Source organism: Podarcis liolepis (assembly GCF_965112155.1).
Source record: "Podarcis liolepis genome assembly, chromosome: 14".
Taxonomy (NCBI): Eukaryota; Metazoa; Chordata; class Lepidosauria; order Squamata; family Lacertidae; genus Podarcis; species Podarcis liolepis.
In genome coordinates this window covers 14,426,463-14,443,833 of record NC_139569.1, presented here as the reverse complement: position 1 = coordinate 14,443,833, position 17,371 = coordinate 14,426,463, and the positions used below count along the sequence as shown (strand labels likewise).

General features: G+C 46.1%; 2 protein-coding genes across 5 annotated transcripts in view; both read left to right on the top strand.

Annotated features, from left to right (window-relative positions):
- The window catches only part of LOC310692879 (acyl-coenzyme A synthetase ACSM3, mitochondrial-like), a 180,227-nt gene that overhangs the window by 117,502 nt on the left and 45,354 nt on the right, over positions 1-17,371 (top strand). The gene's annotated exons all lie outside the window — the stretch shown is intronic.
- ACSM5 (acyl-CoA synthetase medium chain family member 5) overlaps positions 1-17,371 on the top strand; it is a 26,699-nt gene extending 9,328 nt beyond the window's left edge. For all 4 annotated transcript variants that reach the window (XM_083474353.1, XM_083474354.1, XM_083474356.1 and 1 more), the window contains 12 exons: positions 1,047-1,257; positions 3,824-4,031; positions 4,762-4,905; positions 5,834-5,990; positions 7,113-7,192; positions 9,337-9,460; positions 9,783-9,863; positions 10,470-10,571; positions 11,896-12,023; positions 12,099-12,198; positions 13,571-13,690; positions 15,183-17,371. In XM_083474353.1, the coding sequence (XP_083330479.1) occupies positions 1,047-1,257; positions 3,824-4,031; positions 4,762-4,905; positions 5,834-5,990; positions 7,113-7,192; positions 9,337-9,460; positions 9,783-9,863; positions 10,470-10,571; positions 11,896-12,023; positions 12,099-12,198; positions 13,571-13,690; positions 15,183-15,269 (1,542 nt within the window). In that variant the 3' untranslated portion in view covers positions 15,270-17,371. The remainder of the gene's footprint in view (positions 1-1,046; positions 1,258-3,823; positions 4,032-4,761; positions 4,906-5,833; positions 5,991-7,112; positions 7,193-9,336; positions 9,461-9,782; positions 9,864-10,469; positions 10,572-11,895; positions 12,024-12,098; positions 12,199-13,570; positions 13,691-15,182) is intronic.

Sequence of the window (17,371 nt, the reverse complement as noted above, 5' to 3'; positions counted from 1 at the left end):
AGTTGTAGTCCCAAACATCTGGAGGGCCGGCCTTTGTCTATGCCTGGGCAAGACATTACCTTTTCCTCTCAACCAGAAGAAGCAGAGACAGAAGCAGAAACTCTAGGCAGTTCAGCAACTAACTGGAGAGTATCTTGTCCAGCAATTAAATCAAAAAGATACAAACAAACAAACAAAAACGCCAAGCGAAGGGCGACTCCCAACACACATGCAGGCTCACCGCAGCCAAAACAGATGACAAGATTTAAAAAGTTATTGATAAAAAACAACAACGGTACACGGATGGCGCTGTGGGTTAAACCATTGAGCCTAGGGCTTGCCAATCAGAAGGTCGCCAGTTCAAATCCCTGCAATGGGGTGAGCGCCCGTTGCTCGGTCCCTGCTCCTGCCAACCTAGCAGTTCGAAAGCACGTCAAAGTGCAAGTAGATAAATAGGTACCACTCCGGCGGGAAGGTAAATGGCGTTTCCATGCACTGCTCTGGTTCGCCAGAAGTGGCTTAGTCATGCTGGCCACATGACCCGGAAGCTGTACGCCGGCTCCCTTGGCCAATAAAGCAAGATGAGCGCCGCAACCCCAGAGTCGGCCACGACTGGACCTAATTGTCAGGGGTCCCTTTACCTTTACCTAAAAAACAACAACATGCAGTTGCTTACAGTAATACAACCAAATAAAAGAAAGAAATGGTTTTGGAACAATTAGGACTTCAAAAGGTCTTTAAAACAATGAAAACTTGAGCAAACTGCGGAGCTAAAAACAAACGGTGCTCACCCGGAAGCACTCCTCAGGGATGACCCACACCAATTCATTGTAGACAATACCAAGCTAGATGGGCCCATGAGTTGACTCAGTATAAGACAGCTCCCTATGATGACTGCTTCCAAGGCAAGTCTATTCCTAGAGTACTCCTGCCTGCTCTTTCATTCCCTTACCTTTCCCTGTTGGTCATAAAATCCTATCTGACTGGTGCATGTGCTTGGCCCTGTGGATTAGGCATCATTTTTAGTTGTCTTTCATCTTATTTTAGCTTTTTGGGTTGTCTGTTAGGAGGGAAAGAGATCTCCATACCCAGCCTTCTGGTGGGTGGACGACCAGAGCAAAGAGGTGAAGTGGAGCTTTGAGGAACTGGGAGTCTTATCCCGGAAAGCTGCCAACATGCTCCTTGGTCCATGCGGCTTGCAAAGAGGTGACCGGATCATGACAGTTCTACCCCGGATTCCAGAATGGTGGCTACTAAGCGTGGCTTGTATGAGGACAGGTTAGTCAATATTATGGGCAAGAAAAGAGTCATTAGTGTTGGGTGGATTTGGAGGGCAGGATAGGATATTGTTTTATTATTTATCCTTCCTCTTATTTGTGTGAGTCCAATGTTTAGTTAGGGACGCGGGTGGTGCTGTGGGTAAAACCTCAGCGCCTAGGACTTGCCGATCGCATGGTCGGCGGTTCGAATCCCCGCAGCGGGGTGAACTCCCGTCTTTCGGTCCCAGCTCCTGCCCACCTAGCAGTTCAAAAGCACCCTTAAGTGCAAGTAGATAAATAGGTACCACTTTATAGCGGGAAGGTAAACAGCGTTTCCGTGTGCTGCTCTGGTGCCGGTTCGCCAGAGCAGCTTCGTCACACTGGCCACGTGACCCGGAAGTGTCTCCGGACAGCGCTGGCTCCCGGCCTCTAGAGTGAGATGAGCGCACAACCCTAGAGTCTGTCAAGACTGGCCCGTACGGGCAGGGGTACCTTTACCTTTACCTTTAATGTTTAGTTAGCAGAGCTTAAAATTTAGCATCCCTTTGCAGCATCAAATGTAGAAATTTCTGGGACAAAGGTTGCTTAACCTTATTAGTAATTATCCAGGATGCTTTAGCAGACTAGATCTTCCCATTTTATCCCTTTCATTTGGTTTAAATGTAATGTAATGTAAGAATAAAATTACTGTTCACTTACATAAAGCTTCAAACTTGATTCAGCGGTAAGCAGCAGTGAAAAACAAACAAGGCAGAATATAGAGTGGTACCTCAGGTTAAGTACTTAATTTGTTCTGGAGGTCCGTTCTTAACCTGAAACTGTTCTTAACCTGAAGCACCACTTTAGCTAATGGGGCCTCCTGCTGCTGCCGTGCCGCTGGAGCACGATTTCTGTTCTCATCCTGAAGCAAAGTTCTTAACCTGAAGCACTATTTATGGGTTAGCGGAGTCTGTAAGCTGAAGCGTATGTAACCTGAGGTACCACTGTACTTCTAGATTACAAAATACATGGTTGAAATAAAAAATGGAGTCTAGTAACATCCTTTCTCTGTTGGTTACATGGCGAAGAAAGAAAACTGAGCTCTGAGCAGGAAGGAATAATAATAATAATTTATTATTTCTACCCCGCCCATCTGGCTGTGTTTCCCCAGTCACTCGGGGCGGCTTCCAACAGAAGGTTAAAAATACATTTAAGGAAGTACTAACGATTATTTTCCTATGTTTACTTTTCCTGCCAGGGCAAGCAAAGGATGTGACCTCACAGAGCCCCATCTCTAGGAATTTACAGGAGAAACTCCATGTGTCTTAACCCTTTGCTTATCTAGCAACATGTGAAATTTTATTTCGGCTGCGACATTATTTCCCAGAATAAGAACATAAGATGAGTCTGCTAGATCAGGCCAATGGCTCATCCAGATCAGTGTTCTGTTCTCACAGAAGCCACCCAGATCCTTGTGGGAAATCCTTAAGCAAGACCTGAGCACAAGAGCACTCTCCCCTCCTGCGGTTTCCAGCAAGTGCTATTCAGAAGAATTCCTGTCTTTGACTGCAGAGGCAGAGCAGAAGCAGTTCTAGATAAACCTTTTAGAAGAAGGCTTGGAAGGCTTTAAAAGGGAATAGTCAAACACATGGAGGATAAGGCTATCAATGGCTATTAGCCCTGACGGTTTTGTACTACCTTCAGGTATCAGAGGCAGTGTGCCTCTGAATAACTGTGGCTAGGGATCATGTGTGGAAGAGAATTATTACACTCTGTTTATGGGTGTGCTGGGCCCAGGTGTAACCCAAGTAACGCGGTCCAGGTCCAGTCCTGAATCCAAGGATTCTGCGAGGAGTCAGTCCGACAGGACCAAGGCAGGACACGAGGCAGGAAACCAGGCAAGGTCAGGCACAGGATCACAGGCAGGTTCTGGCAAACAGCAATGTTGTTCCCGCAACCCAGGGTGGGGTCCAACAGCCTTTTATCTCTGTCGGGGTAACGGCCGGTCCTGATCTCCCAGTGGCTCACCTCCCTATCTCGCCCGAAGGCGAGCACTCCTCCTGCGAGTACTCAGGTCTCTCCTTCTCTCAGACCTGAGTCTCTGCAGCTCGGGAGATGTCGGTGGGTTACTAGACCCAGAGGCCACCTCAGCCTCTCCTGACCCAACTGGTAGTAGAGCAGCTGCACATGATTGCCCAGCAGAGTGCAACGAGGTAATCCCTGCATCTGGAGCCAGGGCAGGATCAGGCTCTTCAGAATCAGGCCCCAGACTAGGTTCAGATGCCACCTGAGGCAAAGGATCCAGTGCGGACTGAGACTCCTCTGGCTCCGAGTCCGAGCCTGAGTCCCAGGCCATCACAATGGGCATCCTAGAGACATCTGGTTAGCCACTGTGAAAACAGTATGCTGATCTAGATGGACCTTTGTTCTGACCCAGTAGAGCTCTTCTTTATGTTCTTATGCTACTGATTCATTTATCTGAGGTTCAGCACACCTGCTTTAACCACCGCATTATCCTCGAATGAGATACCACTGTGCGTGCAGTTTTTCCAAGCAAGGAGACTTTCTGAGTTCTCTGCTCACTTCATTGCCTGGTTCCTTTCTAGGCATTGTTTTCATCCCAGGGACGCCCCAGTTAACAGCCAAAGACATCTCCTACAGGCTACAGGCTTCCAAAGCCAAATGCATCGTGGTCAGCGACACGCTGGCCCCCGCAGTGGACTCAGTCCTGTCTGAATGCAATTTTCTGAAAACCAAGCTTCTTGTGTCCGACAGCAGCAGAGATGGCTGGATGAACTTCAAGGATCTCTTCCAGTAAGTACTGCAATGGACAGAGCATGAAACGAGAGCAAACAATCGCTATGCTCACTCTGCTAAGATGTTCCAGGTATACAACACTTACTCAGTTATAGTTTCCTTTGGAAGAAAGTCACTGAGGACTCAGTGATGTTTTGTAACATTGGTATTTATTTACCAGCTGGGTGTAGGTGGAAGCACAGATAGAACCAAGGGTGGATAACTATCTTCAGGCCTAGGGCCAGATTGACCCACAACAAACCCTTCAGGGGTCATGTGTTAAGGGGGCTGGAGCTGAAGTGAAAAAGTGGGGATAGCCAATTTTATTTCTTTTTTTAAAAAAGAACTCATTTGGGGGTATCAGTAAGATCACAAAAATCTTTTGACACCACAGCAAGGACTCTTCAGGAGTGGTTAGTTAAAACATTTTTAAAGGTGTTTTTTTTTAATAGACAAATTTGGAAGAGCTTGACAGGCTCAGAAATCCTTTTGGCACCACAGTGGGATACCTACGAGAGCACACACTAAAAATATATAATCCATTTTAAATTTATTTAAATGGACAAATTTGGGGGGGGGTGTCTTTGGAGCATGCCTAGAAAACTTCTTGGTGACCGAGAAACTTGGATGCTGTACAGCAATCCATTGGATTTGTGCCAAGCTGGTATAGTTTGGGAAGCTTGCCAGGGGGTTTCATTCATGAAATGCATGTTTCACATTGATCCCGTACGATGTCAATGTTTTTAAGAGCAGCACCTGCCAGCCACGACTGTGTTAAGACAACAAGCGACGAGCCCATGATCATCTACTTTACAAGTGGAAGCACAGGGTCTCCCAAAATGGTGGAACATTCCCACTGCAGTTACGGGATTGGATTTACATCAAGCGGCAGGTAACGCCCGTTGACTTCTTTCAAACTCTTGCGGTGGCAAAACAGTGCAACGCCATTTTAGATTAGGGTGCAAAGGGCCCTGACAGGATTGGAAAGCTTCAGGTTAAGAGGAAGGCAGGTGGATCAGAAGGATGGGAGGCTCAATCGGGGGCACAGGTGCTGGGTTCTGTCCAACTTTTGGGGGGCAGCAGAAGTATGATGTCATGTGACAGAAGGAGGCCTGATGGGGACTGTCACATCCACGGGAAGGCTTAATGGGGCCCAACGCGGCTCTGGCTAGGCCTGACGGGGCATGGAATATTGACAGGGCCCAGTCCCCTGGTTGAAAATGGGGTGTGTGACTTGGCACCCCCCAGCTCCCCCCTAGATGGCACCCCTGGGCCAGGTAAAGCAGCATTGCCCATTACTAAGGTTGTAAGATTTCTGTTCTGGACTGTATTCAGCACTGTCAGCACTGTTTCTCTTGCACTGCAGTTTGGTTTCCCTCCAATACTGTGTTATTTGTCTCACTGTCTGCTACTTAATGCAAGTTATGTAACTTACATAATGTATGTAACTTTGGCTTAACTTGCAAGGTGCTGGTGGGGGAGAACAGAGCAGCAGGCTCAGCCAGTGGTGCAATTAGAGATTTTTAGACTTGACTTAGATTATGATGTGTTCCCTGTGGGTCTTCTATTCTGCTAAGTGGGGCCCTAGTCTTCCTCCCCAAAGTCTTACCTGTCAGCAGAGACAAAAGCATTGCTGGAGGTGAGGAGTTTTCTCTCTTTGATCCACTCCACTGCCCATATGGACTTTACACTTCTCCACCAGCTCTCCCTGTCCCCTCTAAATCAGATGTGCAACATCTCTGCCGAGACATCCTGTAAACTGCTTCCTAGGATCCTGACTATCAACAGCCAATACAAATGTGTTCTTTCTCACTGAACAGGCACTGGATGAATCTGACTCCTTCAGATATATTCTGGAATACATCTGACACAGGATGGGTGAAGTCAGCTTGGAGCAGCGTGTTTGCTCCGTGGATCAATGGCTCGTGTGTCTTTGTACATCACCTGTTGAAATTCGAACCCACGGTCATAATAAATGTAAGAATAAAGGCCTGTGGAGTGTAGGTGGGTTGGGGCATGACCAAAGACTGAAATTCAGCTCAAAAAGGATTTACTGGATCATCAGGAACAAGAAGAACAAGAATGACAAACAGGGACACTTGGCCTAGTATATATACCTCAAGCTGGCCCAGGCAAAACACACCCACCACCTGTGATAGGCTGCCTTAATGCTGCAATTAGCAAATCACAACACTGGCCCTATCTCAGCAGCGATTGGCAGCCTGCCAGCTATTAAGAATGTCATTGGAGGGTTTTAGATGTCTTTTGTTATGCAGATGAAGCTCCTGAGTTCCAGGAGGCTTGAAGGCCTAGGCCTGCATTGCATTCATGCAGCCTGGCTTCAGTCTACAATGCCTGCATACATAACATCCTGCATGCAGGTCATAGGTTCAGTTGTAAGGGATGAGCATTTCATGCAAAAAGTTTCAGATTCTAGCTTTGGCAAATATGGAAAAGACTTCAGTCTGAGGATCTCAAGAGCCTCTGCCAGGCTATGTAGGGTCTGTGGACCAGAAATGAGGAACCTCAAGGTCTGGACCCAAATAAAGCCCTCTCTGCTTCTAAAGAAGGCCTACCGGACTCCCCCTAGGTCACACCCCTTTCCAAGCCACAACCCTCACTGGTCCGGCTTTGCAGCCTCCTTGACCACTTTTGCCCAGCTAGAATGTGTCCTTCAACTCTGATAATGCCTCTTGATTCCCTGGGCGGAAGATAGAGAGGGATATGTGTGTAGAATCTAGAGCTGTGCACTGGGTCCTAAACTGGATCTTTCTGATTCTGGTAGACCTCTTTCAGCTGGATCAGGTTGAGGCAGCATGGGATCACCCCAGATCAGCTCAGCTCCACCCAGAGTGATCTGGGGCTGTCAAAAAAGAGGTCCACCTGGCAGCAAGGAGAAGCTAAGGAGATGGGCAATCAGTCTGTGTACATTGTTACACTGCATACCCATTTTTCTGATGTTTCTAAAGAGAGCTTCTTTTGAAAGTTCCTTCTGACGTCCCACCGAAAGCTACTCTCCTAACGCTGGATCTCACCCTATGCTCCAAAACCAGAATTTGAGGTTGCAATAATGGTTGTACTTCCATTGCCTCCGTTCAGACTCTCAACCGATACCCAATCACGACTTTCTGCACAGCTCCTACTGCATACCGGATGTTGGTTCAGCACGATCTCACCAGGTACTTTCTAATGTGTAACTGGAAAGATGAACACAAGAGAAGTGTGATGAGAATTGGATGGGTGGCAAGAGGTTCTTGTCATTTGCTCCAGCTGCTCATCTTTACCACGGACGGCTGTAGTTCCTAGTAGATCACTGTCCTTGTTTTATGGAGGTGGGTTGTTAAAATTTTGCTAGCCCATGAGCTCCAGCTGCTCATCTTTACCACGGGCGGCTGTAGTTCCTAGTAGATCACTGTCCTTGTTTTATGGAGGTGGGTTGTTAAAATTTTGCTAGCCCATGAGCTCCAGCTGCTCATCTTTACCACGGACGGCTGTAGTTCCTAGTAGATCACTGTCCTTGTTTTATGGAGGTGGGTTGTTAAAATTTTGCTAGCCCATGAGCTCCAGCTGCTCATCTTTACCACGGACGGCTGTAGTTCCTAGTAGATCACTGTCCTTGTTTTATGGAGGTGGGTTGTTAAAATTTTGCTAGCCCGTGAGCATATTTTGGTGCCGTGCTCTTGCAAGAGCCAAATGACTCGTGCGAGAGCACAGCACCACTGCCGAGCTCAGCAGCGGCTGTGCTGAAGGGTGGGGCCTTTCTGGGATCTAATCGGAAGCCGGGATGGCTTCTGTAATTCCACGATGTCCCAGGAAAACGCTTGAAGGGTATGTGTTTTTACCTTATTCACACCGTAGAATACCTGTGTGGGCAGGTAAGGAAAGATTGTAATTCATTTATACACTATTGCATTATGGGAGAAAGAGACACTCTTGAGTCATTGCCTGTAGTTTGAGGCTTGGGATGTTCTTAGGAATGGAGCCTGGCCCATACACCATGGCAAATGTTACGAAAACAGATGCTTAACCTAGTCTATCATTTGAATAATTGCATGACTAGAGAAATTGCATACTGTTCCCTGCACAATCCATTTGCTTAATCAAGTTAAGCATAATACCACTGCAAAGTGGTTTATGAAACACAGTCTAATCGAATTCAAGGGATTAGGTGAAAACAGCAGCACAAATCCAGCTGGCTGTAGCTGGTGCTTCTGTAGCAGGTGTGGGGAACCGACAGCCCTCTAGATGTTTCGGGAACACAACTGGCATCAGCCCCAGTGTCCTGCTCTAGGTGAGTCCCAGGTTGCAGGAGACTTTCCAGATAACCAAGACTGTTGTGGGTATGGGCAGCAGGAACATCCAAGGGCAGCCCAAGGTCCAATTCCAGGCAAGCAGTGGTTCCTAGAGGGGCTCAGGCAAGGGTCCATCTGAGCTCCAGTCCAGGGCAGCAGAGATTCAAACAAGAACTCAGACAAGAGGGTAGCCCAAGGTCCAGCTCACCAGCAGCTCAGATAAAGAACAGGTCAAAGGGTGGGTCAAAGTCCAGGTAAGAAAACAGCTAGCTGTAAAAACATTGGCAGGACTATTGTAATAACCTGCAGTTTTTAAAATATAGATATATGAAAATAGATGAATAAAAGAATGATTTGATATAATTTAGAATATGCAGGGAATGATGATAAAAAAATTAACGAAGCACAGAAAGAGGAGGAAGTCGAGTTTTGAAATGTTTGATTTACTATTTACAACTACTATTGAAATGTATGTAAATGAAAACCATAAATATATGAAGAAAACAGCTAGCTCTGTGTACAACACAACGTGGTGGTAGCAAGACATTGAGGCGTTAAGACAGAGATGCCATAACCCCAACCTGGGCCCTGCTGCAGCCTCTTCGAGATTCTGCAGAGAGACCTACTCAGGAGGAGGGTCCATGAATAAATAGCCCTTTACTCACGAGGAGTCTCCTGCAACCGAGCATTTCTCATGGCTGTGGGGGTCTCGGCCTGCCTCTTGAGGTACCATCACCCCTAGGTCTTGTTCTGCCTCTGCATCCCAGACTGAGCTCCCTTTCTGCAGGGAGGGGGCCCTGCCAGCTTCCCCCAAGGGTCCCAACTCTTCCATGTATATTGTTCTGGGCTATTCCTGAGCTTCTGGGGCTCCAGATCCTCCTTGGTAGAGGAGTCATCTGGTGAGGGCATGGGACCCAGCAAGCAGAGCCGATGATCCGGGGTGATGGGAGTTGTAGCAACATCTGGCGGGCCAAAGCTCCCTCACCCCTGATCTATAGGATTGCTACTGATGGTTGCCATTTCTTCTCAAGCTGCAAATTCATGAGCCTGAAGCACTGTGTGACAGGAGGGGAACCACTCATCCCAGAAGTGATGGAGCGGTGGAAGGCTCATACGGGGCTGGATATCTATGAAGGCTATGGACAAACAGAAACAGTATGTCTGTCTTTGTTAGTCTTTTGACTGAACTTTTTTAGCCCAAGGGCTGCATTCCATTCTGTCCAATCTTCTGGGGGGTATATTTTAGTGGTGGGCGGGGCTAGGGACAAAAGTGGGCGGAGCAAGGAATGTAAATCTTTCTTTTTTCCTGGGCGCTAGTTTCTACATGCACCTCTCGATCCCCTTTGCTCCTAGACCAAACCTTGCTTGTCTTAGATTGGTATGCTGTCTTCTCATGCCACAGTGAAAACAATCTCCTCCCTTTCCCCAAATTTCATTTAGTTGTATTGTGCTCTCCCTCTTTCTCTCTTTCTTACAGGTAACAATATGTTCCAATATAAAGGGAATGAAAATCAAACCGGGCTCACTAGGAATGGCTTCTCCACCATATGATGTCCAGGTACAAACTTAAATTTACCAGAATGGTGTTCATCGAAATGCTTGAGGATAACAGAGAATAAATTTATCTGTCACCAAGTAAATCCCCATTATTATGAATTGCGGGGAAGTCCTCTGTATGCAAAGTAATTTGCTCTTTTCTCAGCTGTGTCCCAGAAGAGCAGTCCATTTTCCTTGTACCAAAGAATTGAATGGGAATCAATGAAAACTGATTAGCCCCCTCTTTCTTTATCTAAAGATTCTCAAATGTTTTCCATTTCTCAATAGAATATCATGTACTAGAACTCTGTGAACACACACACACACACACACACACACACACACAATGCTTTATATATATACCATAGAACTTAATGGGGGCCATTGATTACTAAGTCAATCCTCACTTGCATAGTTCAGTTCTCCATGTTCCTACTCTTTCCCATTTCTTGGAGTGTAACGGAAACCTGAGAACAAGCTTTCTCTATTTTTATTTATTCCATAGAACCTAATGGGTGCCACAGAGAACCAAGGATATGCATATGAATATTAAATCAAGGCCAGTCAATTCAAAAATATGTGCATTTTGGGAAGCTTCCTTCTGTTGTTTGTTTGTTTGTTTCTACAGACTGTAGATGATGAAGGCAATGTTCAACCTCCTGGACAAGAAGGGTACATTGCGATCAGGATCAAACCCAAGCGACCATTTTGTCTTTTCTCAGGATACTTAGTAAGTATTATTTGAGATGATGAAGTGGGCAAACTAAGGAAGGAGAAGAAAATCAACACATAAGACTCTTGCTACATATTCCTGTGTAACTTTTTAAGCCAGGGGGAGGCAAAGCTGTTCCCTCCAGATATTGTAGGTATTTGACTCCCATCAGCCGCAACAGATGTGAGCTGTAATTCAGTAACATCTGAAAGGCATCATGTTGCCTGCCCCTGCTCTAATGATGAGTTGTACTTCTCTGTTCTTGCGGGATGGAGATATTTTGGGTTTTTATGTTCATTTTTGTGTAGTGTTTTCTAATAAATAATAATAATAACTCGATTTGGTGTTCCCCAGCAGGTCTGGTGAAAATGTTCACTAACAGCTTCACTTGAGAGAGCCAGTGTGGTGTAGTGGTTAAGAGCGGTAGACTCGTAATCTGGGGAACCGGGTTCGCGTCTCCGCTCCTCCACATGCAGCTGCTGGGTGACCTTGGGCCAGTCACACTTATTTGAAGTCTCTCAGCCCCACTCACCTCACAGAGTGTTTGTTGTGGGGGAGGAAGGGAAAGGAGAATGTTAGCCGCTTTGAGATTCCTTCAGGTAGTGATAAAGCGGGATATCAAATCCAAACTCTTCTTGATCTGGGTTTGCATTTGTAACAGGGTTCGGTTGTGGTAAGGGATGGGGGAAGGGATTTGATCCCATTCACATGTAAAGATGAACCTTCTTCATTTGCACTTTCCAAAACAATACCCAAACTGAAACACAGCCATCCTTTGGAATTTGCACTTTTCTGAATTTTGCAATGTCGTGGAATGTGTACCCAAACAAGGGCATATACCAGGGTAAACTGCATAAAATGCATACGTTGGTGGAAATAACTTATCTAGCTGTGTTATATTAGGGGAAGTGGCTTTGCAGGACCTCGGTGCAACAGCCCTTTCCCCATTTGTGAATCCCAACAACTGGTATTCACAGTCATACTGCCTCCGATGGTGGAGATGGAAAATAGCCATCATGGCTAGAATCCGTTCATAACTTCATCATCCATGAATTTGTCTAATCCTCTTTTCAAACCATCCACTCTCCCTTTGCATGGTGGTTTGGTTTAGGGTCTGGTGGAGCATATGAGAAAATAGAGGCAACAGAGAGGAGGAGGTAGGACCCACTCAGATAGGGCAGAGGAAGTAACAACATCTGGTCCAAGGACCCTCCAAGATCTGGAGCTGGCCCTGTAATAAACCCAAGAGCCAGTCGCCTTGCTATTTTATCTCGAGGCACCATTACCAAAAGGGACAGATCAGCAGTCATTGGTTGAAATGTTGTCTGGTTGTTGTTGCCAGGATAACCCTGAGAAAACAGCAGCTAGTGAACGTGGCGATTTTTATATCACTGGAGACAGAGCGATTAAAGATGAAGAAGGTTATTTCTTTTTTGTCGGAAGATCAGACGATTTGATTAATTCGGCTGGGTAGGTTTGGTTCAGTTGGCTTTTCCATTTGCTCTGCCACAAAAGGCATGGGACTGACCTCCTTTTCTCTCTTAGGTACCGTATCGGCCCGTTTGAAGTGGAGAGCGCCTTGATAGAGCACCCAGCTGTGGTGGAATCAGCTGTGGTCAGCAGCCCAGATCCCGTGAGAGGAGAGGTAACAGAGATTCAGGCAGCCAACACATTCTGCAACACACGATACTCAGCAGCAGAAAGCCACATGCAGTGCGCTTGCTTGGGGAAAGCGTCATAAATCTTGAAACATGACAGCGGTACTGGCAGTACTGCATTTCAGGGATGCTTCTAAGTCAAGGAACTATGAAAATGTTCTCAGTGAGCAAACTCACCTTAGCTCAGCTAGGTACAAATGTAAAGTCAGGGGGGGGGGGAAACAGCCCAATGCATGATCTTACCAGGACCACAATGGGGTCTAAATATCTTCCTTTCCCTAGAGATGCTTCCAGCCTCCATGAATCCCTAAATCCTGGTCTTCCCTTCCCTCCAAACAGTTATATTTGCTATGCTCTGGCCTTGGCCAACACAAAATTAATTTATGAATAATAATAATAATAAAATTTTATTTATATCCCGCCCTCCCCAGCTGAAGCCAGGCTCAGAGTGGCTAACAACAGTAAAAGAATACAACATTCTAAAATCATTTCATTATAAAATCAGATCAAATCAAATTAATGGCAACCATTGGGCTGGAATTCTGTGAGGATTGCCAAAGGAGGGGGTCAGGCTGTGCCCTGGCCAAAGGCCTGGTGGAGCAGCTCTGTCTTGCAGGCCCTGCGGAAAGATGTCAGTCCCGCAGGGCCCTAGTCTCTTGTGACAGAGCGTTCCACCAGATTGGAGCCACAGCCAAAAAAGCCCTGGCCCTGGTTGAGGCCAGCCTAACCTCTCTGTGGCCCAGGACCTCCAAGATGTTTTTGTTTGAAGACCGTAAGGTCCTCCGTGGGACATACCAGGAGAGGCGGTCCCGTAGGTACGAGGGTCCTAGGCCGTATAGGGCTTTAGAGGTTAAAACCAGCACCTTAAACCTGATCCTGTACTCCATCGGGAGCCAGTGCAGCTGGTATAGCACTGGGTGAATGTGATCTCACAGCGAGGACCCCGTAAGGAGTCTCACCGCGGCATTCTGCACCTGCTGGAGTTTCTGGGTCAGTCTCAAGGGCAGCCCCACGTAGAGTGAGTTACAATAATCCAATCTGGATCCATCTTGGCCTGTAGTTCTCCAAGTGAGAATCCTTCTGTAGATAAAATGGCGCCATCCATGCTCAAGAGTTGGGGCAATAGCAGGCTCAGGGGAACCCCCAAATTTGCAATATTTAGAGGGGAATTTCCTAAGTGGGGTGAAACTACATGAGAATAGAGCATGCTTAGTGGATGTGAAATGCTGGCTGACTGTAGGGGGACGAGGGGAAGGGGGAATAGAATGGAGTGTCTTTTGCTACACCAAGCACTTAATCACACTGAAATCTACTTTTTCTCTCTGAGTCATTAAAGCACATACAATTGGCATCCTATAGGTGGTGAAAGCCTTTGTCGTCTTGTCACCTGCCTTTTTATCACATGACCCAGAAGAATTAATCAAGGAGCTCCAGGATCATGTGAAAAAGGTGACTGCTCCTTACAAGTATCCTAGAAAGGCAAGTATCTTCCCAGGTCCTAACCAGGAAATGGCAGTGTGTGTTGAGAAGTCAAACTTTGGGAAATCAAGAAGTTGTGTCTCACTTTCCTGTTGGACTGATGTGATATGCGTCCTAGTGGCTTCGTGCTGATCTGGGAGACTTTTCCCTGCTCATGACTCTAGGTACAGGAAGACAGCAATGATTTCACTGGTTCTCTGTATGTGATATTGTTGTAGGAAGAGAGGAAGCGACCTTATCCCAAGTCAGACCAACAGTCCATCTATCAATCTTCTCCCGATTCCTGCAGCCTCTGTTAACTCTGCTTGCTCAGGTCTCCCCTGCCTCCTGCAAACCACAAGAACAGGCTCCGGCAAAAATCACAATGCAGGGAAAACCGGGAAAACAGCCAATGCCTCTACATAGCACCCTCCTTATTTCAGACATCGTGATATATCAGCATATCAAGATGTTTAGCTAATGATATATCGCGATGTTGAAAACCAGATATTGCCCAGCCCTGTCCATGGGTACTAGTCATGGTGGCAGGATCCTCCTTCCTTGTGCTTCAGTAGCAACAAGGATCTGAATTACTACCTGCAAGGGAACAGAGTGATTACACTCCTGTTCTGCTTGTAGGCTTTCCAGCAGCACCTGGCTGCCACTGTGAGAAAGAAGAGTCTGGACTGCATTGGCTTTCACTCTGGTCCACTAGGGCCCTTAGATCTTCAGAGGCCCTTCTCCAGGTCCCTCATCTGAGGAAGGCTTGGAGGGTAGTGACAAGGGAAAGGGCCTTGTCAGTTGTGGCTATTCAACTGGCTATTCAACAAAGGAGCCAGTGTGGTGTAGTGGTTAAGACTCATAATCTGGTGAACCGGGTTTGCATCTCTGCTCCTCCACATGCAGCTGCTGGGTGACCTTGGGCTAGTCACACTTCTCTGGTCTCTCAGCCCCACTCACCTCACAGAGTGTTTGTTGTGGGGGAGGAAGGGAAAGGAGAATGTTAGCTGCTTTGAGACTTCTTAGGGTAGTGATAAAGCGGGATATCAAATCCAAACTCTTCTTCATCATCATCATCTGTGGAATGCTGTCTCCAGCAATGTCCATCTGGTGCCTTCATTGACATATTTTCAGTGTCAGGTCAAGCCTTTCCTTTTTCCAGCCAGGCCTTGGGATAACCGTGATAACCTTTTCTTCCCAGTGTGCTACCAAAGCTTCCTCCAGCTGTTACAAGAGTTGTTTTGTTAGCTTTGTAAGGTGTAATATATTTATATTAATTTTTGTATGCCTGTTAAGTTGCTTGGAGGCCTTCAAGTAACGAACAAGTCTAATGAATAATAACAATGATTGTAGACTGGAGACGTTTTCAGGGGGGAGATGTTGTTGTTGTTGTTGTTGTTGGCTGGAAGAAGCCATTAACTTGACACTTCCACTCACATGAAAAGCACTAAACTCTTGTGAGCCATGGTAATGTGACTGCGATAAATGACGTCAATGTCTTTTACTTTTCTAGGTCGAGTTTGTCCAAGAGCTGCCAAAGACAGCTGCAGGGAAAATGCGAAGGAACGTTTTACGGAAAAGAGAGTGGGGGACTGTCTAGCTTCGGAAGGGCATTTGCATATACAGAATCGCCCTGCAATCAGCTGTTCACTCTGACGATGGAGAGTTTCCCCATCTTGCCTTCATACCCTAATCTATTGCTAAGCTCTGATATCTCAAGCAAAGGGATTCACGCTGTCCAGCAACAATAACTATACCTTCTCCTAAGTTTGCTTCTCTTCATATGAATATCTTGACATTCCACCATTCTTCTTAGCTTTACCTTTTCGGCATGACTTTCTGTGCCAAAATACCAGCATGCTTTCTTAGCAGGCCAACTGTTTTGAAAAGGCACAAGCCTTAAAATGAGCAGAGAGTGTCACTTCACAACTCTTCATAGCATGGACCCATGAAAAAGATGGGCAAATTGCCATGTGAAGCTCCTGTGATTTTCCAGGTTGTCGGGCTGCAAATTGATTTTTTTTCTAGACCCAAATAACATGGAAATGAGCATGAAACTACATTCCATTCCTTTAGTTCTCCAGAACTGCCTTTCTACATCTTGTGAAAGCTCAAATATAATGTGCAAAATTGCAATGAGAATGCAGCCTTTGTTGCCAATGTGAACCTGCAATACATCAGGAATTCTTCTCCGTTACATGTTTATTATTATTATTTCCTGTGGCCCTTCAGATGAAGTTGGTGGATTCCATCTCCCATCCATCACAAGGCAGCATGGCTAATGGTTAGAAATGATGGGAGCTGTAGCCCAGCAACTTCTGGAGAGACCCAGCTATGTAGAATGCAATGGATGTGTAGTTTGCTACAGCTTGCAGTTCTTCAGCTCATTCTAGCAATGGGCAAATTTGTTCATTCTGGTTTCTAGTTTTTCCAATCTTAAATCGGTTTCTAGATTAGTTTGTCTTAGTCTGCGCAAAAACCCATAGGCATTCCTGCCGGCATTTCTCCTAATAGATGCATTTTTTGTATGCAACACTACCTAATTTATAGATTTTTGCAAACAATTTCCCATAACATCACAAATTTGGGGGTATTATTTTCATGTGCGCACTTCTAGGTGCATCTATGTACACATTCTTTGGTTGGAAAACTTCATTGCAAAATTCAGTAAAATGTGGATTTTAAAGGAGAGCTGCTTCCCCCCCCCCAATGTATTGGTTTGGGAAGTGCAAATCTGGTAAGTTTGTATTAAAATATGAACTGAACTAATCTCTATCCCATCCCCAAGTTATTCATATATTTCCCTTCCTTTGTGTTGCTGAGGAGTATGGTTGCACATGGTTGTAAAGCAAGATGAGCTCCGCAACCACAGAGTCATCTGCGACTGGATTTAACTGTCAATGGTCCTTTAGTAAAGAACCCCTGGATGGTTAAGTCCAGTCAAAGGCGACTATGGGGTTGCGGCACTCATCTCGCTTTCAGGCCGAGGGAGCAGGCGTTTGTCCATAGACAGCTTTCTGGATCATGTGGCCAGCATGCCTAAACCGCTTCTGGCACAACGGGACACCGAGATGGAAACCAGAGTGCACGGAAATGCCATTTACCTTCCATTCACAGCAGTACTTATTTATCTACTTGCACTGGCATACTTTCGAATTGCTAGGTTGGCAGGAGCTGGGACAGAGCAACAGGAGCTCACCCTCTCGTGCTGATTTGAACCACTGACCTTCCGATCAGCAAGCCCAAGAGGCTCAGTGGTTTAGACCACAGCTCCACCTGCTCCATTAACACTCATCTAATCAACATACAGCTGGCCCATCCCTTTGTTACATCTCAGTAATTTAACCAAATGCAGCCAGAGAAGACAAGACACCACTGAATGCCAAAGTTCATGGTGGCATCAGAGCAAATCTGTCGCTGTTGCAAAATACCCTTGCCTGGTGCCATAGGCTGTGATCCTTCTCATCGTATATACATATATTGAAGAACATTAGTTCTTTGCACTGTTTTGCAGAAACACTTGGGTCGGAAATGCCACATAGCCCTTGCATTCTGCCAACCATAATTTTATAAGGCATTAATGTACACGAAACTTTTATGTTATGCTGCCCACTGTGCAACATGTTTGCAGAGCTGACCTTTGCATTTCTTCAAAGGAAATAGTTTTTTGATTGTACCAAATAAATAATCACTGGAAATAAA